At 39.4% G+C, this 26,246-nt stretch overlaps 1 protein-coding gene across 1 annotated transcript; it reads right to left on the bottom strand.

The window, feature by feature from the left end:
* Positions 1-647: 647 nt before the first annotated feature.
* Positions 648-25,054, bottom strand: SUZ12 (SUZ12 polycomb repressive complex 2 subunit). Its single transcript, XM_054645280.2, has 16 exons — positions 24,586-25,054; positions 21,766-21,812; positions 21,611-21,675; positions 16,822-16,890; positions 15,206-15,255; positions 13,851-13,936; positions 12,261-12,492; positions 11,411-11,513; positions 10,006-10,111; positions 9,093-9,270; positions 6,141-6,232; positions 5,547-5,690; positions 4,792-4,949; positions 3,951-4,149; positions 3,381-3,460; positions 648-3,057 (listed from the first exon to the last, which is right to left on the bottom strand). The coding sequence occupies exons 1-16, from the start codon at positions 24,884-24,886 to the stop codon at positions 2,712-2,714; spliced, it is 2,256 nt and encodes a 751-aa protein (XP_054501255.1). The 5' UTR covers positions 24,887-25,054; the 3' UTR covers positions 648-2,711.
* Positions 25,055-26,246: the final 1,192 nt, after the last annotated feature.

Raw genomic sequence — 26,246 nt, 5'->3', positions numbered from 1 at the left:
CACACTGAAGGCCAGATCAGGAGAACCAGACAATATTCAAGACAAGAACACAAGAACACACTGCCCAACTGCAGCCTGAGGTCCAGTTTGCAGAGCCCAGCTGGCACAACCTACATTTCAGGATCTGAATCCTAACATGTAAAAAGGTTTCCAGTGTCTGCCATTCCAGTCAGTTCCTGACTTGTCCCACAGTACCTGGAACATCCATCCTCTGCAGTCCCAGAGAAATGGGATTTAAACTGACACTTCTTTGAACTTTACTCCATTTAAGCCAAATACTCTGTAAAATTTCTGAAAAATTAACCACTTGCATGTAAAAACAACACAAATCTTCATTCTGAAACTGACAACACAAGCAATGTTTCATTTGCACTCTAAAAATTACAGTTCTGCACAGTAAAGCACAACTTAAACCCTTCTCAGGTATTCAAGTGAGAGAATGAAAGTTATTATAATCTGGCTAAAACCCTGGAAATGAATGGAGATACCTGAAATAGAACTGTAACAATCTGGCAAAGGAGAGCACATGCAAATTTTGAGCCATGCAGAAGAGAGTTCATAGAGGTGCTGCTTGAGGTGTCTGCACATGGAATGACTGGACACCCATCATGGCAGATTTTGTATTACTGAACTTCTTGTACAAAAGCTGATTTCAAATAAAACATTTAATGAAAAACAATGGTTCATTTAAACAGCTGAACTTGTTTTGGGGTGTTTTTTTGGGGGGGTAGGGTATCTTTTCTTTTTACATCTACTGTACCGTTCAAATTCTTTTTAACCAGCTTACATGGCATCTCCAAAGGTACAAATAGAAAATGCATCTTTATAAATAGAAAACAAGGGGATTTTTTCAGCTTTTATTATAAATTGACATGACATACAAAGTTTACTGAACAGAAGTAATTTCATTACTATTTTTGGGGGGATCACCAACTTTTTGTGCAAACAATGCTAGCCTTCTTTTAAGCATTAAGAGCATAACTGCTTAAGAAATGACATAAGCAATAATTCTAGAACTACATCTCCCCTAAAATAATCTATTTTTTTACATATGTGCACAGCTTTAGCAAATTAAAGCCAGAGAGAAATGCATGATGTACTATCCAGAGGCATAATTAGAGTTTGCTAAAACTCAACAGAGCTGGCAATTCAAGGAATTTGTAATGAAAAGCTGCAGTTTCCCTCTTTCCTATTTTGTACACAAAATCAGTGACTAAGAACTTAATACTGGATGACAAATCACATCCACACCATTAGTTAAATAGTCTCACAGTTAAACACATCTTAAGGACCATCAAAATCAGTATTTACATTTTATAAATTTCTGAAGACACCATTAGAAAGCTTATATACCCCTTCAACAAATAGGGAACTGCATTTCATGGTGATGGAATGAAATAAAAAACAAAAAATACCTGTATTTACAGCAGCATTGTTCCTTTATAAATAAAGAATATGAAAAATGAAATATTTTAAGGATAATAAAAAATTGAGGTGATGTCACTCAACCACAGTGCTTGCTGGAATAAAACCCTTCGGTGCTGATACTGTACCAGTAGTGAAACCACTTTCCATTGGAAAAAATCTGTAAACGTATGCATAAAATGTGTTAACAGCAGTGCAAAACTGCTCAAATATAGTTTAGTCAGCATCTTAGTATCTGTATTGAATACAATACATCACAGAATACTTACATAAGAAGTGCAACACATTTTCTGGTCCAATTTTACAGTGCATTTTTCCCTCAAGAGTGGCATCTCGAAAGCCAAAGCTAAACCCACGGCCTGGCCTTGCAGTCTGTGCTGAGGCGAGAACTTCGCGGGAAGTTGGCGACGCAGCGCCTGCAGACGGACACGAGGCTCCAGCCTTAGCATGGCACCCAGGATGGGCGACCCCAGGCACAGGGGGCCACACCCAAACCCTCTCTGTAGCTGTGTAGATGTGTAAGAAAAATATAAAGGAGCTAAATGTTCAAGTTTAAAATGGTACACTGGGTGATCAATACATCAGAATTATCCACGAAACCCAAACTGCTGGTTAAACCTCAAAAAGCCAAGGTGGTACTTCACTGTGTCTGGAACGTGAAAAGTCAAGATCTTTCCAAACAGGCACGAGACAAAGGAAGTGCTAAGTTTGCCAACTCTGATAATTTTTAGTGTAAAAAAAATTGATTTGTAATTTATGATCAATTGATAAATGATTTCAAATACAAGGATCAAGGTTAAACTGTAAATAGTCAGACGTTATTTTCACAAAAAGCTAACTGGAGAATTTCTAAATAAGAAAAGCAGAAACTGTATCCCAATCCCCTTTCCCTAATGTTTCACAAATTCATGGTAGGAAAAACAGCCAGATACAGATGCAAAAATCTTAATATAAAAAACGGTTTTACATATACTTAAATTATGTAAATTCCATAAAGTTCTTAAGACACTAATTACTAAAATTACAAAAAGATTTTTATATTGCTCTTCATGCTCAAACTCTTAGAATATTGTCATTACATCACCAAAACCAATATACATGTAGTACTTGCATAAGTAACTGAATAAAAACCCTGTTTAAACAATATCCTTGTTGAAATCATTTATTTCCATCCAGCAGTGCCTGTTTGGAATCTCTGTATTTCTGTGTGTAATTCTTTATAGAGCTCATGCACCCTAGAATGTCACTTCAATGCTTGTCCGTTGAATGACAATTGACTTTTGACTTCAGAGCTTCTGCTTCTTGCTCTGTTTCGTGACACCTGAGATGCTTTCCACTTCTGAAATCCTCTCTCTCATGGTATTTTCACTGTATCCATTTGCTGTCCCACTTTGTTCCTCGGAAGATTCCTCGTCCGTCGGGGACGCCGATTCTCCTTTCTCCAACTTCTGCTGCATCTCTCGGAGCCTGGCCACAGCTTTGTCTATGGACATGATGCTGATGAGGTTAAAGTCATGCATGCTGACCAGGTGGAGCATAAAGTTTCGACACAAGTTCTTCTTAATGATTTTTTGTCCATAATTTTCAACAAATAGCATACAGGCATGATTCATTTGATTGTCAGCAATAAACCTGTCAAATAAGAAAGCCATCATTATGCAAGCAGAACACTTTCAAAAACAAAAAGATACTCTACAACATGATTTATCAATATAACTGCAGAGAGAAGCTATTACACAGTCCAATAATTTTTCTTTTCAAAGCCCAAATGCTACTAGGCACAACTTCTTCAAAAGCTTAAACTCTCAAAAGCTTATTACAAATTATCCTTTAATGACCCCTTCCTAAACAGCTGAGCCAATTGAATTTTCAGTATTTAGTGAATTACAATGCAAAATGATCAACCAAATCTATACTATAATTTATTTATATCAAAACTAAGCACAGTAACATACCCGTGCTTCATAACATGAAGATTCCATAATTTCATCACTTCTTTCTCTCCTTCGTTAACATCAGAAAATTCTTCAATTTGCTGGAGATTGTGAGGAAGGATAGGAAAAGAAACAAACACATCCATCAGAACTGTGTATCTGCTGCCAAGTAGTGAAAGTATACCCAAAACTCAACTTACACACAAAAATATATATAGAAAATTCAGGCTTTGCAGTCAAATAAGTTAGCAAAATGTCATTTGATGTAGAGACTTTTGATGAAAAATAATATCCTTATTATATACAGCCCAAACCGTGTCCTCTTGATTACAGCATCTCCTCTTTGAAGGAGAAAAGCAGCCACAAACAATGAAAACTTGTTCAAAAACAAGGGGACTGAACAAATTCTGCAAACTGAATGCATACTTGAAAAAACAAACTTTGATTCCAGGAATTTCCATCAACAGTAGTTCAGCAAAATTTTCTGCTCCCAAAATGCAGGATTTTCACAACATACACCAAACCAACAGCAGATCATCTTTTAAAAACCCCAATCCCCTTGAAATAACTTTGTACAAATGGAATAATTACAGTAATGGTTTTCTCCCGAAGCCATTCTGGGTCCTTCTCATCCTCACTGTCCACCTCCATCTCCTGGGGGCGCAGGGGCAGGCAGGTGTCGCTGTGGAAGTAGAGGCGGTTGTGGCCGCTGCTGTACGTGCGCTGCTGCTCCACCTCCCCGTCCTCCGACTCCAGGAACTCCGACATGCTCGCTTTCGTGCGCTTGGGCCTGCCAAGGGAGAGTCACTGCTGTCACCAGCACATCACAGATGCAAGTACTGACAACTGCCACTGATTAATACCAATTATTTTAAGGTCTAGATTGCAAAAATGTTGAGGGGGGGAAATCTCCAACAATTAAATAATCCCCATTAAAAACCGAAGAGCTCCTGATCTAACCCTCACACTTCACCTTTTGGGGAAGAAAAGTTTTAGGGTAAGGCAGTTAAAGAGATCTACATTGTTATGAATAGATATCTCAATTGGAAAGATTAAAAAAAGTCATGGGTGATGTTATCCTCCTTCAGTTACATTTTATTTAGTCATAACAGTGAAATTTAGCACTGTGTATATGCACCTGCAGATTGACAAATCCCTAGGTATCACAAATCTGGTTTATAGGCCAAAAAATTCTTTACGGAAAGAGTGGTCGGGCATTGGATTGGGCTGCCCAGCAAAGTGGTGGAGTCACCAGACCTGGAGGTGTTTAAAAAAGACTGGATGTGGCACTCAGTGCCATGGATTAGTTGCTAAGGTGGTGTTAGGTCATAGGTTGGACTTGATTTCCAAGGTTTTTTCCAGCCTAGTTGATTCTGTGACCCACACAGAGCTGATTCTGTGACCCACACAGAGCTGGTTTGCCAGCTCCTACCTGCACACCAGGATGTGTGTGATGGGAGTTCTTTTGACGGGCCCGTTGCGGCTGAAGGCGAAGCCGGGCTGGCGATGGATGTCCTGGGGGTTCCCGGCGTAGGAGCCATCGTAGCACTCATTGATGGACACGTCTATCCGAGCACCTTTTGGATGATACTGCAGCACAGTTGCAAATACTCAGCAGACAGTAATGACAATGCATCAAGAGGTTTAAACAAGTAACCTTTAAATTCTGAATACCTTAAATATCACCTCTCAATAACCTGATACGGCTCTAAGTTTCCTTTCACAACAACCAAATAATTTTTAACCTCTAGAAGCAAATTACACTAAAACTTCCTTGCTCTATACTATTTTACTGTTTTGTATAAAACCACTCAAAACTATTTATAAAATTAAGCAAAGTAGCAGCAAAAGACTGCTAGTAAGAACATTTCTAAATTTCCTAGAGCTTCAAGAGACTTCCAACCAAATACAATTACATTGCTTTCTACATCAAAGAACACATTGATGCAAAAACAGTAGCTACATTTAGAATTCAGCCTCCAGTGGTCAGCATTATTTAATATATATCGATTTAAACAAAGATAATATTTCCCCTCCATGTAACACACAAAATTCACAGAAAGCAGCTTCTAACCTGTAGATACAGCCCTACAGCTTACTAAGCTGGAAACAGAATCCCTGCCTTTGTAGCATCTGTGACAGACTGTACAGAGTTTCATAGTGGTGAGCTACAAAATGGTTACTTACAACATAATTAAAGATAAATCTGCTGTGGCAGAGTTTAAGATGTTTGAGTAAACTGTAGAGTTTCCGACAGTTCAGTGTGCACCAGGGGCAGTGCAAGTCATCGCGGGCCTCAGTCTGCTGCCTCGTGTTATTGTTGTAAAGGAACTGGTGCAAACAGAGGAACAGGCAGAGCAGAATTAGCACCAAATGGGTTTCATTCATTAACTTCCAACCCCCAAAACCAAGCTGGACGTCGTTACAGGAGACCTCCACAGCAATAGTTAGATTTTGGGAACACTATATGAGCTCAGTGTACTGAAACACTGGTATTTCAAGAATTTTGTTTTCCATTGGAGACCCACCTATCTCCCTCCAGAAGTCTAACAAGGAATGTTCTTTGTCTTTCAGAACATCAGATGTGCCCCCAAGATTAGTTTTCTAGAATACTTCCATAAAGAGGAGTCTGTGGAATGGCTTTCAGTCTGTGAATCTGAGACTCTTTAAGGCATCCACAAAAAGGGCAAATAGAAATTTCTACCCAGCTCCCAAGTAAACATTTTAATCCCACACAGTATTTAGATTCTAGTTTTTCCCTTTAATGATTATTTCCAATACCTGGTAAAATATTCGCAACTTCTGTCGAGGTTCATTTAAAACATCTCTCTCTTTTCTTGTCTGAAGGTCTGTAGGCAAAGATTCTTTCACAGCTGAAAAAAACCACATGCAGACACACGTTTCTTTGGTGCACAGGAACAGACAAACATTTTTTCTTACCCAACTATGGAAGTCCTGAGAAGGGCACTGCTGCTGAAGGAAACAGGATACTTGAATGTGCTTGGACATAAGTAGCTCCTACCAGCAACAAGGAAGTCTGGGTGCTCAGCTTCCTTCACAAACCTACAGGCAAACCTACTTCCAACACAAGATTATCTCAAGTGCTGAAGAATCATTCAGAGAACTTAAAAATGGTCAGGTAAAAAGCAACATTTTTCTTACTCCATTTCAGCAGAGAATTCTTTATGTATAGCTAAAAGCTGGGAAATAAAAGCCATCCCTGCTTTCAGATGGCTGCATTCAAACACACCACTTAAATTCGATTTCAGAAGTTCCACAAGTCTCCTAACAGGCAGCAGAAATGTGAGTAAACACACAAAATATTCAACTGAAACTTTAACCCTTGAACACTGTTTGTATGTGTAATGGCACTGCTTAGTTGCTTCTGAGTCTCTTCCATACACTTTAATCTATATCAGTATTTGATTTCATAGAGTTAACGAGAAACCCCACGTAACTAAGCAGGTTTATAAATCTGCCCTCAAGAGAAACCAAGCAATGACCCTACTTGCTTCTGAATGGTGATAAAGATGGGAAAACAAGGCTCAGCTCTACTGACCTAATTTTTAGAAGATGCACTTATTTTATATTTAATATTTTGGAGAAGAAAGGAAATTTTATTTTCTGTCTGTATGAAAAAGAGAGGAAGCCCAACACTTCAGCCTGCACCACATCAGAGAAATCCCAATTCCATGGCTCAGTTACTTTCAGAACTTTGTAATTACAGCAAAGTTTAAGCTGCCATATTTAGAAAGTCTTTGATGTCTTTATTCCACTAGTCTGCCTTGGGAAATATGCCAAAGTAAAATGACAACACCAAACTGATGTCCCATTGGGAAAGATGGACTGGATCTTTATCAGAATATCTGACAGAAGTTTTGTACAATTTTCACTCTCATGGTATTCAGACACTGCAAACAGCACAACCATAACAAATACCCTACAATGCTGTACATCACACTGCAATATATTTGTGTATAAGAGTTGGCTGTACTATTTGAGAAGGTTGCTCTGGCTGTAACTTTATCAATTTACTGGAATATTTAGCTTTTCTGATGTGTTTCTGGTTACATTGGCAATGCAGTCTTGCCATGTTCCTACTGCCTCTACATTTGTTACAGTAAACTAGCACACACCTTCTGGAGTTAGTCAACTCAACTCTCATTTCTTTTGCAAGTCTGAGCATAAAACCTGCCTAACAAATTACAATACAGGTCTCCAAGAACTCTAAAATACAAGGAAGCCTAGTACAAGGAAGTAAAGAGAAAGCAGAACAATTTCTACAGCAAAAGTTCAAGGACCTCCCAGGTTCTGCTGGAATTACTTCATGTTTGTGTGCACTGTCAGCCATTCACCCTAATGGAAGAAACTCAAGTGTCTGCAATCTTTAGCTCAGATAAAATACTCAATTCAGGGAACAGGTATCAGTCTTATTTAAATATTCTTCTACTCTTTCCAAAGAGAAAGATGCGTGTAAGGTTGGCTGAGGATGTTAGGGGTCATTCTAGACATTGGCTTCTGCACAGGTAGGGTGAAATTTCTTCATGATCTCACTTTTTAATCACACTAAAGCCCTAAACACAGCACAAAGAATCACCACTCTTAGAAAGTCTCACCATTAAGTTTCTCAGCATTTACTGTAACACAATTGCATAAAAACCACGTTTGGAAAAGCAGTGTTTTACTCATAATAGTAATTTCCTTGCTGTCACCACTCCATCTCCAAAACATCACCAAACTCAGACTGAAACGCCATTTTGGACAAGTTCTCCAAAGCACTGTCAACTCTTCACTACCAGTGCCTCACTGCACACCCCAGAGACTAAGCCTGGGGACAGAACCACCAAAATAATCACTTCTACACTCCAAATAATCACTTCTACAACAGGGACCTAGAAGATTCCTTACTCTCAGAGTCCCAATCTAGCTACAAGCTTGGAAATGCTGATTACTCTGAAGTGAACTGGGTGCCAATCCAGAGTCAAGGTGTATTCACAGGTGTTGAAACAATAGGTGCAACCTGTTGTTCTCTGTACAACTTCAGTTTTCCAGATGTCCTTGAGCTTCACTTGCCTACACAAGGTTCTAGTACAACGTCACAAACAACTGGAAGTGAGACAAAATAAAGATGGCATCTAGGCCAATTTTCCTTTGAGTTTCTGTACTGACCATGAAGCCATTCATGGAATATTCCTCTGGCCAGTCTGGTTCAGCTGTGTCTCCTCCCAGCTCCTTGTGTCATCTGGCCTCTTTGATAGTGGGGTGGTGTGAGAAGCTGCAAAGTCCTTGACTTAGTCTAAACACTGCTTAGCAACAACTAAAGCATCAGTGTTATCAACATTATTCTCATCCTAAATCCAAAACACAGCACTAAAGCAGCCACTTAGAAGAAAATTAACTCTATTCCACCTGAAAGTAGGGCACCTATAAACCCAGAAACTTACAGAACACTAATTGGAGTAGGGCAAACCAGACAATCTCAGAAATCCTAGTGATGGATTTTCCCCAATGTATTTCACAGCAGGCTTTATGAGCATTGTATATAATCATTTCAATATTGTCCTGATGTATAGCTTTTAACCTTAAAAAAATTACAAAGTAGGGGATACAACAAAGCCCACTCAGTTTTGCTTTTTCCTGCTGAGAATAACCTGAAGCAGCTGCACCAGTGAGCCCTAAGCACCAAAGGGTTAAGCAGATGATTATTCAGCAGCAAAACCAAAGTTTGCTTACCTATAGTCTGAGTAGGTTTAACAGAATTGGGCTTGTTTTCTTGAGGGAGGCTTTCAGAATTTCGTGTTGCAAGAGGCTTAGCTATAGGAGCTGTAGACTTATCATTTGTGTCTCCTGTCCAACGAAGAGTAAACTGAAGTGTAGGTCCCTGAGAAAATGTTTCAAATGGAGGCAATCTCTGCAGAGTGGGGGAAGTAAAAAAAAACCCAGCAGAATAAGTGTCTTCATAAAAACAATCATGAGAAAATATTCACAGAACATAAACTGATGTAATTTATTTTAATGCAAGTAGAGGCTGATCAGGATAGTTGAGCTTATAACTGTACTTTTACTATATAATTTGGATCATCTCTGCTTTTTTCATAACTATATAATCATGTTGAGAAACAAATACTTTGCAACCATCTGGAATGTTCATGTTCTTGTTCTTCTCTCCGATCACTTACAACTCACACTCTCCAGGACATGTGAGCATGACTGTGTAAGTACAATCACTGCATCACTGAGTGTTGATTCACCTCAGTTAACAACTTCTCTCTGCTCAACCCTTCCTCCTACACTGATACACCCTCCTCTTTTCACCACCACATTTTATCAGCATTCTCTTAAGCTATGTACATAAGATCACACCTGTCTGGGTTCCTCTTTCTTCCCATTAAATATTCTGCAGTTTGCTCCTTTTTGATATGTCCAACTTGTTAGAATAGCATTTAAACTGCCTGATTTTCTAGGTCAGGAATTCAGAAGTCACTGAAAAGAGACAGCTGCCATACTTACAGTAGTTGACATCTGTTTGTATTAATGATTCAGTGTAGCCAAAGCTTTCTAAATTGAGAGCTAAATTAAAATGTATGTCCATACATTCCCAAAGAGAATTATTTCCTGGTTTCTTGGCCACTAAAACAATCCATACCTTCCCATCCAGAATCGTTTCCCATGTTGCTCTTTTCTTGCTAATGGGACACTCTTCCATTTCCTGCATGGCCACTTCATATTCCCCATCCAGGAGTTGCAAGCGTCTGTCAAGACAAAATATGCCTTATGTGTAAAAAGGCTCTTCTATTATTTGTCTATTAAAATACACTATTTCACAGTAATTAAATTTCCATGAATCTAAAAACATATTTTCAGGCAAATTTATTTGACTAGGTCTAAATCTTAGCCAAACATCATCCACAACAAAGAAAAATGTTAAAGACTAAACCAAAAATATATACATTTTTATGCATGATTTGGTTCTGCTGCAAATCAGTCTCATTTATACAACAGTATGCCTGAGAATGCCCTTGCTTATCATCACTACAAAACCCTCTAACAGTTCATATGTTGCTTAGCATATTGAAGTTATCCAGTGGAATTAAGTAATAGAAAAGAACAAAATACTGTCAAGACTTCTAAGATACAGATTAGAAAAGGACATTTCTTCAAAACTCTTCTCAAAATATGCTTCTAAAACCCTATTTGGATAAACAACCATTTTGTCAGAATTAGTCTGAGTTTTTCTTCAAGCTCCATTTTTGTAAATACCTACCTCTGCCTGGGACCTGCATTTTCCATGGAAAGAACTCTTATTTTCATGTACTGTATTTTGGCTGCTGGCACTATGATCCTTTGCAGCACAAACAACCAAAATGTCTACCCAGGAAATGGTCTGGTCCTTATCTTTTTAACTGGATCTAGAGTGCTCTAAGCTATTGACACGTGAGCTCACCACACTCCACCTTCCTTGAAATACATTAAGTAGTATCATGATAACAAATAATTAAACTACATGACAGAGTAGGCCTGTTATAATTTTTACTTGTTTGATTGTCCTGTAGTAATGGAGAACTGATGTCTTCTGTAGCTGTCAGCAGAATGAGACCTGTGACTACACCAGCAACACTCTGGGCATGGGAAAAATTATGGCACTCAACAGAGTGTAAGCAGCAAGGGTATTTCAGAGACCTTTTCTTTGTTTAAATTTTTAATTATGATCTTGAACAGAACCGAGAAATGACATCAGTCAAAAACTGGCAAGGAACAGACAAACAGATGCAAATTACCAGGACAATATTCAAGTTCACAGATGGGAATTATTTACAGTAGTCACTGAATAGGTCTCAGTATAAAATGTGTTATGAAACCTGTAGGTTTTCTTTAAAAAAAAAACCATAAGCATAAGTTCTTATTGTAAATAACAACTAAAATGCAGCCAAAGACAATCTACACTGTAACAAAGAACATACTAAGCTTATTATCAAATTTCTAATATTATGATGATTAAAAAGGATTAATACAATGATTAATATAAGCTATATTTGTTTTTAGAATATTACCTGTTTTTATCAAATACAGTCATTTGTGCTACAAATGTCTTTTCCCCATCTTCACGATTTGAAGAGTTTCTTTTTCTTCTAGCTGGAAGCTCCTCATTGACATCTGCACATAAGAATTATGATATTCAATCATTACAGAAGCACAGATTCAAAAGATCCAACAGTCTCTATGCACTCACAAATATAACTGGCTATTGATTGTGCCATACAATAGAGAAGGACAATGCAATAAAAGACCACTTAGCTTAACAGTAATCATATTTTAGGTGTGTTCTCGTGTATTTATAATTTCATTGTATTATTCTGTCAGCATAAGAATTTGGGATTTGATCTTCCTCCTCTTGTGGCTATAAAATAGTGAGAAATAAAGTTTTTCATTCTACATGTACTCTCCAAGCTGTAACATTTGTGTTGTAACACTTCTCAACAAGATAAAGAAAATAACTTTTAAAAATTTATTACTGAGGTATTTTTCTATTGGCTTGTCATTTAGTTTTGCTGAGAAACACTGACAGCACCCACAGTGAGTCAGCAGTGACCAGTGTTGGTGGAAGAATGAGGACAGTCTCAGTGACCACAGGGCCCTCTTGCACTGCTCATCTCCAGCAGTGCTGCCTCACACCTTCAGCATCATGTCAGTAACAAGTGGTGTTAAATTTACACAAAACCAGAGCACAATTTCTAGCTAGCAGCTGAATTTCAGCCCCATCTCAAAAGAGACTGCAAACAAATAAAAGCTCAATCACTCAGTTACTACTGGCCCTTGTGACAGTGTGACCACTGCTCATCCACACGTGCCCACAAGACAAACCCTGCAGATTTCAAAAGCAGATTTCAAGGCTGAAGTTACCAATGTTTTCATTCGTTTCGCCATTGATCAGTCCATTGAATTCTCTCCTTCCTGGGCGAGTGACTCTGAATAACAGTGAGTAGGACTTCACCATATGGCTGTTGCTTGGTTCAAACTCGTTACTGGAAACTGCAAGTGATGGGAAGTTGCCTGGTTTTATTTGGCTGAGGTCTGGGTTTAAAGGCACCTGCTTTTTACCTGTAGGAACCTGTCTTATTGGACAACTGACATCCTGCAGCAAAACAAGAAAGATAAGGTTCAGGTTTTTAGATTTCAAAGTAAAGACATGAAGTATTTAAATTGATGCCACTTCTAAACTGCATTTGTTCTGCCAACTTTTGAAAATAAGCCTTATAATAAGCCTTGTAACAGATATAAATAAAAAAATCTGGAACAATCCCAGATTTTAAATGCAAACCCAGATATTTTTAAATATAAATAAAACTGGCATTCTATAACCCTTTCTGGCAGCAGCCATCTTTCTCTATGTGAATAAAATAACACTAACATGAGGCACTTAAAAAGATTGTAGAACAGTCATTAATACCAATTTAATTCTGTTTACCTGAAGAAATTAAATGTTTTGGTTATATATATATTTTTTTCCCAAAGGCTTTCCATCTTCTCCTTGCAATATTTCAAAGTGTATTTTGTGCTATCTGTGAGATAAAGAACCACTTACCTAGGATTTATTATATTCAATTAGCTCTCAAAGAGATCATTGAACATTGTGTAGAATTGGGAAAACAAGACAAGATGGCCTAAATATGAAATTTGCAGCAAAACATTTGGAATAAGCATTAGTACCTCCTGATCTCACTACATTTATCCATACTACAATAATTAACAAAATTGGCTAGAAACAGTATTAATTCTTAACAACCTGTCAAATCAGCCTAGCATTAGGGAAGAACACACAGCTCTGCCTGCAAATCTTTCCCTTTCTAGTTAAAACCTAAAGCATTACTGAGCTTCCCATATTCTTGCAGTTGGGGAAATAATTTGCCAACTGATGTGAAATGAGTACAGCTAAAACTGCAAGCAAATTCAAAGATGCTTTAAAAATAAATATAAAATTGTTTATGATTCATGGTAGCTAAAATTTGCAATAATTGAAATAACCAAAGTAAAAAACACAGGTACAGAAAAAGGAAAGAGAGGAGTTGGCAAATGACTGAGGAATTTGAAACAATTACAATTTGTTCCTTTTTACTCCTAAACTCTGAAAGGCACAGGCTACTTTATGATTTGGTGATTGCCTGGTTTCCTTAAGCCTCTGGACATCACAAGAGAATGAACACTTTAATGATGTGACACACAAAAACTGAGGTAAAACCAGAAGTGGCTGAAATACACGAGTGGATGTGATTTACAAGCTGAATTCAATTTACAGAGCTGAATGTTTTTTGAAACTCATTTCTCATAAAGCAGTGCAAAATCCAATAGAAAACAACTTGAATACATTAGTTCTTAAATTTAAAGGCTAATTTCAACAGAGGCATCACTATAAGGCAGTGTTACTTAGATATTCTACAAGCAGCTAAACATTTTGCATTAATGTATATTAATAATTTGTCAGATCATTTTTACCTTTCGTTTCTTGTGGCAAACTTTCACCAGCAGTACTTCCAGAGTTACAGAATTTTGTTCATTCTCTGAGTTTTGTGATGGCTTATCTAAACAGAAAAGTATTTTAAGTTCTGAAAAAGTGAAAATCTATTCAATGATATAAATCCACCTGTAATTACTTTTTAACCACAGGCACATCCCAGGTCCAAAGACCTCTAAACCACATTCTAAGTTTCAACTCTCCCCAAACTTCCTACAAATTTCCACTTGAGAATATATCCTAATTATTCTCATATTGGCTGATTTAAAGGCATAGCTGATCTCTAAAGTTTAAAACAGCAAGCTTGTTACCTTTTTATAACAGAGAAAAATATGGGTAGATTTAAGGACCGTTAGAATATGCTAATTACAGATGAGTTGAATTATTTTTCCCAGGTTTTTTTCTTTACAGCTTGCAAACCTAAAATTTGGGCTTAAGCTCTAGATGCTATCATATAGGAAAACAAAACAAAATTACACCTCCACTCCCTCTTAAATATTATGCAAGGCTAAATAAATGCACAATATCTCTTAAAGGACTCTCAAACAAACTTGAAAAAAAGTCTTAGAAAATAAGACTTTGTTTCAGAGACTGCACAATAAATTTCCTAGAGCCTGGAATCTTCAAGGCAGCTGCTGCCAGTGGTGTGATCAGCAATGGCAACCAAAAATCCAGAAATATCATTTTATTTTAATGGAAAAACAGCTTTTACTTTCAGAGCTCTGAATAGAATAAAATACAAGAGAGCTCTTCATTCTGGTCAAGAAAATCCAATATTCTGATATTGAGAGGCAAATCCTTATGTGCTTGAAAGACACTATGGAATGACTTCAAGTCACTAAAATATGATTTCCATGGCTTTTATAATCGTTGACATGGCTTTCCTTCATTTCTAGACTCAACTTGACAACTTTTTTTCTTACACTTCTACTTTAAAATAGAAGCCACTGAATCTTCCAACTATTTGAGGGCTGTGGGGTTTTTTAAAGCTACTTCAAACACCAAAGACACACTCCCAGAAAAATCACATTCCTTGGGAAAGAATCACTTTCTTCAAGGTCTATTTCCGTTTGAATGGATGATGGCTTGAAGGATTTCTCAAAATCACTGTTTTGACTAAAACCCTGAAGGCTTATCTTCTTAACATCACAATTACACTACAGCATTTCTAAAGCACTACTGAATTAGAACTAATGAGACAGGCTGAACAAGTCAATTAAAACCTGCATCCAAACAGCAGAGAGTAAAAACATTCAAATATTCCCCTCACAGATCTCTACTAATTTCAAAGGTGTTATACAAATTAACAGTGGAATGAATGAATTGGCAAACATACCATTTTTATGGAAGAACCCAGTAAATGTAAGTTGCAAATGAGCAGACAAGCTAAACAGGAGGGGAAAAAAAAGGGAAATGTTAGAACAAATAAGTGTTTTCTTCTCACAGCAACCACTTCACTGATGTTCAGTACAGAGCTCTAATGATTCAGTCCATCCTCTTAACTTGGAAACTGCCTGGATACAGCAATTGCAGTTGATGCAGAACTGAACATCAGTTTTCTCTTTACAGACTTATTCTGTGTACTCCATGACTTGATACATTAAAAAAAACAAATTCAACACTACAGTAAGAAGAACATTGCCTGAAGACAGGAGATCTTGCCTTCACAGGGAGCCAAACACATCTGTTGGAAAGTCATCAGCAACAAAGCTCAGCTTTGGGGGAGATTTTCTAGAATTTCACCCTGAACCACAGGCTTGGTGTAAATTAAAAGAAAACCAAACCAACAAGTATTTCAGGCACAGTAATGAGAATCTTTACAAGGGGAACCTGCACCTTTAGAAATAAAGGCTATCAGTTTAATCAGTTAATCCAAATCACTCATAACATATGCAATCAAAATAATAACTGCATCTGTTTTGTTCCACAGCCTAGACTATTCTGCTGACCATAGACACATCTTAATTCAAATCATAACATTCAGGGCATATTTCTGTTGAAAATAGGTATTCATAAATCTAGATTTAAAAGGGTCCTCAAACCACTCAGTATTTCTGAAGGACACATTGAAAAAAACATAATCTGTCCCACTACCCTACCAGACAAAACTTTGTGCACCTTCACTTCTCAGGCAGATACAACCTGACACTCCACACTTATTTTTAAACACAAAGATTCCCAAGAGCTCTGAGATGACCAGCAAAAATGCCCAACAGCTCAAGTATTCAATGGACTCTATCTACACCAACTTGCATCATTCATCCATGTTACTTTTCCACATTAAAGAACATTTTTTACAGTTTTGAAAGCACAAAAACAACACACACAAATCAATACTCCATGTTGTTTCAACAAAGCAACTAAACACAATATATAGAGCAAAATATAATTAAGAAAAATAATATATAGTAAACCCCTAAAACCTCTTAGAACACCAAATTTGTAAGTTTGTTTCAGACTATGTAGTCTGAAACACTGTATATAGCACAGCTGCCTCTGAAGTAATCTAAAGATTTGCAAACACTGTGGGAAAAGAACAGGTTAAAAATAGAAAGTATACAACAACATAAACTACAAGTAATAAAACTTCATATTTTCCCAAATTCACCTCCCTTTTACTTTTAATTCCAACACACACAGATTACTTATTGACACAACTGACACTCCTAAAAACAAAGTTAAGGCAAATACCTATTTGAGGTTTCTATACACATTCTAGGAGATGCCACAACAAATACTGAATATTCCCAATACTGCTTTTCTCCAAGTTAAGTGACCAGCATACATACACACATTTTAAGATTCTGGAAGCAACATTTCCAACAGCAACTACCTTGCTTCAAGTAATGACACTTTATCACTTGCACTTCATCAGCCAAAAGGACTTGTGATTCACAGCCCATGTATGTCCTCATTTGTACCCACACACACAAATACACAGCAGGACAGTACCTGTGAGATTCTTGTTCTCCCTTCATTTTCTCTACTTTTGATAACATCTCATCTACTTTGAATGTTTTCCTGTGAGGAAAAAGCAAAAAGAATAGTTTTACACAGCCACTGTACCCACAACTTACAGCAAGAAAATGTATTCAGCCTGAGCTTTCACTTGATTTTCCATGTAAACTGTCTATATATACCATTTTAGCCTTCTCTTCAGAAAACACCCTTTAGACACATATATACTTTTTTAGACCTAGTATCATGCCTGTGCTATAAGGGATACAACTGCTTCTCAAGCAGTATCAAAAATAATACAAGGAATTAAACCCAGACGTTGCAACAGTAATCCTACTGCTCTAAGAAGTTTCATTTAACAGCAACATATTGAAACCCTTACAAAGAACATGTTTAACCACATTTCACCTTTGTCAAAGACAATCTTCCTGTTTTACTGACACTTACACATACCAGGAACTGACATGTCAGCCCCTCAGTCATTACTATTTCAATCTTGAGCATAATAATGAAAATCACTCAAAACCTTATAGGACAAAAGAGTTAAAAGCCTAATTAAAACCCTAAACCCTTATTTCTCCATACATTTCTATAAAATGGACACAATGCAAAGAGCAATGAATTTGGAAGCAACCTTTGGAACCCACTCACAGGAAACAGGGCACAATGACAACCAATGACAACAATATCATAGAGAATAACCACTTCAAATCTTTCCTCTCTGTAATTCTGACATCAGTCTGCTCCTGCTCATATGTTCAGCCTGTTCTACCATACATACAATTTCATGTTCATTGCTAAATAAAGCTCACTCATGAGTAGAAGTTATTCAGCATGTTACAGAACAGTCTCTCCAGTTTTCATTAAAGGCAAGTTAACGCTTGGATCTAGATGCCCACAAAATTGCACTTAATTACAGTGACAACACAGGAGCATGAGAGCACCTTTCCTTTACATTTATACCTTAGAAAAATGGAGTAAGAAGAACATAAGCCATTGCCAAACACTGGATTTCTTGCACAGGGAACAACACCATGCTCTGGGGAAGTGGGAAGCATTTGTCTACAGAAATACCCTGACTGAAGAAACACTGATGTCACTCTGTCTGCAGTCAGCACGTAATGCTTGAGAATGATTGAGTTACACATCACATGGGGACTAAACAGCAACACTGGGCAACAAAAACTACAGGGCTGCACTCATAACCAGGAGAAAAACAATTATGATTTGTGTAGTAAACAATCACTGATTCAAAGCTCTACTCAGTCCAAGAGTCACACATGAGACTGAAGAACTGACTCACCTACACTAAAACGTGGGATTGTTAAAATGAACATTGCAGTGCTCAACTTTAAAGCAAGAGATGTTAAGAACAGAGCAATTTATTAAATGTTTCAGATTCTATGGTAAAAAATGTCTCTGGGTGCACTTTGCTCCAGCTCATCAAAATCAGCCACTGTTCTGCAGAACAGCAAGTTGAGAGGGCTTTCTCCAGACTGAGGAATTGCTTAAAACAGATTTTGACCAAAGTCATGTCATGAGCACAATACGAGCCAAAAACCAGCTAAGAGACAAACATAATCCCAGAAAGGGGGAAAGTTAACAATCTTTCATAAAATATACTAACATCTGACCCCACTTGAATTTAGTATGTGACCACTATTGATTCAAAAAGAACAGTGGCACAGCCTTTGCTAAATCCAGATTCAGGTTAGTCAAAACAAGAGAGCCCTCCTAAAAAAAAGAAATCTTTCCAAGAAACTAAAAATAGCAGCTAATAAAAAATTTTTGCCTTTGACGTTAACCTGTAAGAGCAGAAATTCCTTTAAAATGAATTACTATTTATGTTACCATGCTCCCATGCAAAACAGACAAAATCAAGTTTTTATAATAACCATCCCTCACACTCAGGATTTTCAAGACAGCATTCACTTGTGTAACAAGTATGTGCATCTTGTGCATTCCTTTCTCCACCCACTCTTATTCCAGACAAGAAAAGTAATAATTAGCAAAGTACTAGAAGTCACATCATAGCATGTCATTATTTTGCCAATAAATAATATAATTATTCCTTTATCCAAATACTGTACATGAAGCAATTTTATTAACAGTTACTAACTTCTTTCCAACTCCATAATTTGGCCTAATAATATACTAACACCTGAAGACAGAGCCAGAGACACAAAGTCTATTAGCTCACCCAAGCCCATCACCTCTCCAATAAGCAGCAATTTCAATACCTTTTTAGCCCAGGTTGACACATGCTCCCTATGACCATTTTCCTATGCTCTAAGCATTCTAGGTTTTCTAAACACTTTCTCAGTGTTAAACATGTGGAGCAATATCAATAGATAATTTCCTGGTAAAAATGCAGTTTTAGTTCCCTACCTCTAAGTGATAAATTTGTCTGGCATTTTTCTCAGACTATCATAGAGCTGGAGGTAAAAGATGTGGAGTCACAGTTACTATTCTTTAAGTAAGGTCTATTAAATTCAGAGATTAGTTCCTTATAGTTTACTTATGATACTGTTTACTGAAATGGCAATCAAAAGTATCAGGAATTTAACAATGGCAACATTTAGGAGTTCTAGGGGAATAAATTAATATACATGTATAGTTCACATAAGCAGGCTAATGGTGATGCAGTTTCAGAAAAGACTTCTTTGCAAAGAGAACTCTACTAACACTTTCACTATAGTGACACCAAAACATGGATTTTTCTTAATATTAACCTCAGGATGATCTTCTCTAGCTCAGGTATTTTCTGTCTTTAAAGTCCCCTTTTCACCAAAACAACAAGATCATAGACCTTAACTACTTGTGCTGAATGAAGGACAGTGATTCAGGTCTTGAGCATATCTGTAAGTATTTACCAGCACAGATCAGCAAACAAGGATCCTGCTAATCCCCTCAGGAAGCCCAGTTAAGACTCTTTCACCAATCCCTAAGTCAAAACTACCTTTAAATTACAACTTCTGTGGTTTTAAGTGGGCTGAAAGAGAGGGGCCACAGTACTGAGTGAGCATGGAAAGGGCAGAGGGAACCCAGGGGGAAACACACTTCACAATTACTTTCTCTCTTTTTCACTCTCAACTATGCTCGCTCACTTCTGTTGTATTATTGTGTTTTTATAAAGAAAACATTCTCACACCTTTTATTTAATCTTCTTAAAATTAATTATAAGCATGATTTCAATTAGCATTGACAGAACTATTGAAAGAAACAATCTGTTATTAGAACACCTCCCAGCTAAACTCACAGTTCTAAAACAAAGTGTTGAGGGAACTGATACAAATTAGTCTGTTTCCAACAGAAATCAAGCATTACCTGTGCAGCTGAATCAACTGAAATTTGGAACAGTGGCTAACAATGCACAGGCAAAGAATTGTCTCTTGCTTCCCAGCAAGTGTAGCAGATATCAAACAGAACATTTTCAGGTAACATACACATTTCAATCAATAATGAATTAATCTAAGTTATAAGCAAGAACTTCCTGTAGTACAATTCTAGTTAGAAAAACCAAAGAAAACTAAACCACAAAAAACAAAACAGCCTGAAAATAATTTCTTAGCATTTTGTTCTGATTCACTTTAAAATAAGCAAAAAATTTGTTTTGATAACTTTTTAAAGAAAAAGTAAGCTGCAACTTCAAGTTTAAAAAAATCAATAAATCTGATCATTACCTCTCCTAAGTACCTGAAGTTGTATGTTATGGATTCAGTTGTAAGAAAGTTATATTGTGGCATTAAAACTCATAGCAGGAACATTAAACAATAACCAAGAGATCAAATAATGCCATAAACAGTTCCTTTAATTAAAAATATGTAAATTCTATTGATCAACAGATCATGCAAATATTACCTCCCTTAGATATAAATATTAAGTCTAAATTAGAATTGTCCGCATAATCACATTTTGTTGCATATTTGTTGTACTTATGTCCCACAGCAACTGTTTCTAAGCAATAAGAACTTCGGTGCTAAAATATTTTAGACTAAATGTTCAGGTTACAAAAGAATTCTAAACTCTAACAAAGGATTTTCAGTGAAGGGGAAGTAAGTGGAAGGGCCTTGTGATTCTGCTAATAAATAATGTACACTGCACTTGTCCCTCTGCAGTGTTTCTGTGTTTTCAGTCCACTGACAGGCAGCTGCAGCACCTCACCCAACAGCAATGACAGTTTTGCAATATCAGAACTGAAGCCCATCTCTCAGGTGTATCCAGCTCAAAGCAACCTTGCCAAAGTATTTGCTGGAGTTTCTCTAAAATTCTATAAACAGACCTACTTTATTTTCCAGCTTTTAAAATAACTACAGAAATAATTACTGGATTCTTTCAAAACTAATTAACAAAGCCAATAGTTTTGTATTTGGGTTTTGATTTTTTTAAAAACAACTGGTTAGGTTACAGTTTAAAATACAATGTTTCATATGATTATGATTAAGCACCATTGATTACAGGAGCTGGGATGTAACACAGTTTTGTTTGGGTTTTTTTTAATAAGTTGTCCTCCAAAATAGAAAACAAACACGGGAGAATTAGTTAAGATTCTGCAGATAGTTCTCCACATCTGAATACTCCCAATATCCACAGAAGTCAGATGGATAAAGCTACACATACACTTGACATTGCAAAAAGCCTCTTAGGTCTCAGAAATCAACTGTACACTGAAGTATGCATTTTAAAGTTCTTCAAAAAGAAAACAGGATGTTACCCTCCACTGCTTTTTGGACTTCTGCTACTTGGTGAACATTTTAGGATTACTTTACAAAAACAATTTTACCTTTTGATATTTGTTCGGGAGTTTCTGTGGGACATGTAAGTGAGAGTTCTGTGCAAAAATATTGGCTGCAGGGGGGAAAAAATAGAAAATGGTTATGCTTTAATTAAAATTTTCTACAAGTGCAAAGTAAAGGAGTGATAAAACCAATTACTCACTGCTATTAGATTCCGGGTACGTAGAAATCTGTATATCTGTGTTGGTTCTAAGAAAAAGGAACACAGGTTACCCAATGCAACTTATACCCCCAGAAAGACAGTCTTAGAATGACAAAAAGTATCTCAGTGTGGCAATTACTTTGAAACAATTATCACAAAAGCCATCAAGTTATCACATTCAAGGTTACTTCACCAACCCTACAACACAAAGCAACTTCTTGTTTAAGGTGCCTCAAATCAGGGATCACAACTCAACTCTGACTGCTCTGCTTTCCACAAAATGGGTTTCTTACAGACTTTGTATCATTAAGGGGCAGAAAAAACACCTCAATGTATCACAACTTATGGTCATATAGGAAAGTTTTCCTCATGAAGTCAATGAACACGTCTGCTATGATATCAAAAGAGCACAATAAATTTACACAGCCAGGTAATTTGGATTCTGATTGCTTTACACTTCTGGCAAGTACCAAGGTCACTTGCAGCACATACTGAAACAAGAACAGGGACTGTCAGTTGACTGTGATCCATTATGGATCATTCTAAGGTGGGAAATTAATGCTGTTTTTAGTAGAGTAACTAATGTTTTCAAGGGCAGAAGGAGAGGACATAATTCAGCTGTTCACAAAATGGACTCTAAAGCACAGCATCATCTCAAATAGGTCTGAGAACCAACGTTCAAAGGATCAAGACTTGCCTACAGCCAAGACCAGGACCTTCAGTTTAGTTTTAACCAATTCAATCAGGACAAGAAGGGTTTTGTCCGGATCAGGTTATTTCTAACAAGAATTCCAAACTAAACTGAAATTTACTCCCTATCTGAACTGAAATAAAAGTCAACGTCACAAAGTAACATCAGCAAAAAGCTTACAAATTACTTAATACACATCAAGTGGAGAGAAAAAAGAAAATAGACAATGTATTGATGGCCATGCTAAGGCTGGTAACTCTGCCTCCATCTCCCACGTAAAGAAAACAAAGCTTATTTCTAAAGAAATATAAAATTTTCTTTTCATATGACTGCAAAACATTTACTTCGAATAGCTGGAAACCTTACTGGGTGGAATTCTTTAATTAGAAGTAGAAAAGGACAACTTTTTATATCTTTTTACTCCTTTTTAAAGATATGATTCAGCCTTATTTCTACAGTTACAAATGTAAGACCCCACAGAACACAGAATTAAAGAGATGTATTACTGTTAGAGAAGGAAATCTTAAAATGATCACAGTATTTCCTTTTAGAAGCCTGAAGAAAGCCAGTGAAAATCTGCTTAATGCAAATTATCACAATAAAATCCGTATTTTTCAAATCAAGATAAAAGAAAGTAATTAAGATATGTGCACTTTGCCACAAAGTGAAAATACAGAGTATTCACAACTTTGAAAAGGCATCCCATGTTTTTCAGTCTCAAAAAGCCCATGACATAATTATATTTTTTTAATGTATGAAAACATTAAGTCACATTCACAAGGGTGGAATTTAATTTAAAGGCAACACATTGCTGCTTCAACATTAATTTTCCCAAGTGGAAAAATTCTGAAACACACTCTTCAACCTGCAGAGAGACATATGTCTCACAAGTCTGTATTACTCAGCAAAAGCTTAAAATAAATCTTTTATCTTTTCCTAGCATATGACCTTGAAAAGGGACAAAAACAGTCAGGAAGAATGCAATTCAGTATTACACGTGTTAGGATTTCTTTGATCCAGTGTTTACTTGCTGCAGTTTTCCCATGATATTTGCACACGGGGTTAACATATTATGTGTATATATATATATATGTATGTATGTATGTATAGCTACACTGTAGCTTCCTCCTGATCCCCACCTGCTCAGCTCTGTGCTTCCCTTGTCTGACACACTGAGGCACGAGCAGAAGAATTTTTTCCACCTCGGGCACTGAGAAAAAGCTCTTAAAACTCAAGTCTGTGACTTGACCCATTTGCAGCACAGTATTTACTGAATACAGAGCGTCGTTAAAAGGACTGGGACTCAAACGGCCATGCTTTATTCCAGACGACACCAAAAACTCCAGCACTGTCACCGTCTACAGCAAGTGTGAGCATTGACAGCACCAATCCCAAAACAGGATCGTGTCTTCAAGTAGGGCCTTAAAAATTCCCTTCAAATCCTGGCAGCTGCACAGAAATCTTTTAGTGCAATTTAAGTTTACTGGTCCACTGTGCTTTTAAACCAGATTTCCACAAACAACTTTCTAGCGAATTCAGGGGGACTCTCCACCCATGTGGAGCTTCCACAAGGGGAATGCCTGGGTCGCAAAGGTCGATTTCCAATGCGAAACCTCGACTAAGTGAAAATTATTGCCGAACAAAGAAAAACCAAGTACAGTGAACTCCGTCTCGCGTCCTGCCACTGAAAGGAGCTCGAACGGCAGAGGCCAGAGAGGAAAGGGCCCCCTCGCCCCTCAGTGCCCAGAGCCTCCAGGGGCTGCGGGAGGAGGGAAGGGAGCCAGCCGCCCCGAAAGCCTGATGGGAAGCGCTGCTGAGAACCAAGTTCATCGCTGGGCGCGGGCACACACACACACACACACAGACACACACCCTCGCCCTCCGCCCCGCGGGCCCCGGGCGCCTCTCGCCGCCCTCCCGCACACCGGCCCCGCTCCCCGCGCTTCCGCCCGGGACCCGCCGGCCCCCGCCTCCCCCGGCCCCGCTCCCTCCCTCCATCCCCCGACCGTGTTTACCCCCGGAAGCCCCTGCTCCCCACAGCCCTCCCCTCCTCCTCCCGCCCTTTCCGCGGCGGCTCGGGCCGGTCCCTCCGGCTCGGCCCCCACTTCCTCCGGCGACCCGGTGCTCACTCTCAAAGGCCTGAAGAAAGAGGTCGTGGTCGGCCTGGATCTGCTCCATCTTCGGCTTCTTCACGGGGGGCAGCGCCGCTGCCGCCGCCGCCGCTGCCGAGGAGGCCGAGGAGCCGCCCGAGTACCCACTGCCTCCGCCGCCGCCGCCGCCCGCGGCACCGCCGGATTTACCACCGGGAGCCGCCGCCGCGGCGGAGCCCCCGAACCCGCCGCCTCCTCCGCCGCCACCTCCTCCTCCGGCGGCGCCGCCAGCGGAGCCCGAGCTGGGCCCCGCTCCTCCACCGTGCTTCTGAGGAGCCATAGGGGTGGCCCCGGGAGGGCCCCGGCGGGACGGAGACCGAGCGGGGCGGGCAGGGCCGGCCGGGGCGGGTGCGTGAGGCGGGGGGGGGACGCGCCGCGCTCCAACTCCGCCAAGTCTCCTCCGCCCCGCTCCCCTCAGCGCCGCGGCCGCCGAGCCCGACCGCCGCCGCGTGCCCGCCCCCCGCGCGCGCCCATTGGCTGCGGGTATGGCGCCGCGCCGCCCCATTGGCCGGCGCCGGCCCCGCCCCCGCATGACGCGCGGATGGTTCTGGAAGCGTTTGGTTGGTCCGCGCGCTCGGCGCGCGCCCCCCCCACCCCCCGCCTTTGAACTGAATTCGCGGGAAAGCGCCGCTCGCGCTCCGGCGCGGGGCATGATGGGTACGGGGGGGCTCCTGCCGGCCTGAGGGGCCGCTCGCCGCACCCCGCCCTCGCACCCCGCCTGCGGCGCTCCGCCCGAGCTGCCCCGAGCCCCGGTCCCCACACTGCCCCGGCCCCCGCCTCTCCGTACCGCCCCCCCCGGCTCTGCGTGTACCCCCGGCCTCTCCATGCCACCACCTCCCGCTGCCCCCGCGGCCGCACAGGTGGCTGATGCCCCTCTTGCCTGAGGGACCGCTCCGCTGTCCGCAGAGCTCGGGAGCTAAATTTGTCAAAGTAGAAGCTCAGGTATAAATCGGTATCGGTTTTGTGGTGGAAGTAGCCATACTGTGTCGGCTGTGAGCTCCTGCTGCTATCTCTTTATTTAGCTTTAACCTTAGCTAACCGTGAGGTTTCCCTGGAGGAAGGCACAAGAAGTTGCCCATGGGCGCAGGGAAACTTGAATTCTGAGGTAAAATGTCTCCGGGTTCATCAGATCTTCCTCCGTCCCCGGGAACAGCCGCTGTGGCCGGAGCCCCGAAAGCCGCGGCGGGGCCGGGCTCGGGCCGGGGCCGCTGTCAGGGCAGCGGCTCCGTGAGAAACGCCGGCTCCGCTCCGGCCGTGGGGAAATTCAACAGCGGCTCCATTTAATCACCTCCTTATCAGCAGTGGCAGCTCATACACAAAAGGCTTCGGCAGCCGTTCCGTTCTGTTTGCTTTCCTTTGCAAAACTTCTCCGGGGTAATTGTACAGGGTAGGGTAAGAATGGTCTATGTGTGAAATACAGCCTTGAATTCTGATACCAGATCCCACTGAGGTGCTGGCACCCCATCTTCTTCTTCTTCGTTTATCTTCTAATTTCTAGCATTAAGAAAAATGAACTTGGTGATAGATATTAAGAGGAAAACCATATATCAAAGTCAGTCATACTGTAAATATGCCTTACATTATTAATAAAGGGAGATTCTAAAGTGATGTCTCATCTGTCCCTTATTAACCTGGTTATG

The sequence above is a fragment of the Agelaius phoeniceus genome, chromosome 19, assembly GCF_051311805.1.
Source record: "Agelaius phoeniceus isolate bAgePho1 chromosome 19, bAgePho1.hap1, whole genome shotgun sequence".
NCBI lineage: Eukaryota > Metazoa > Chordata > Aves > Passeriformes > Icteridae > Agelaius > Agelaius phoeniceus.
This window is presented reverse-complemented; position numbering and strand designations above follow the sequence as displayed.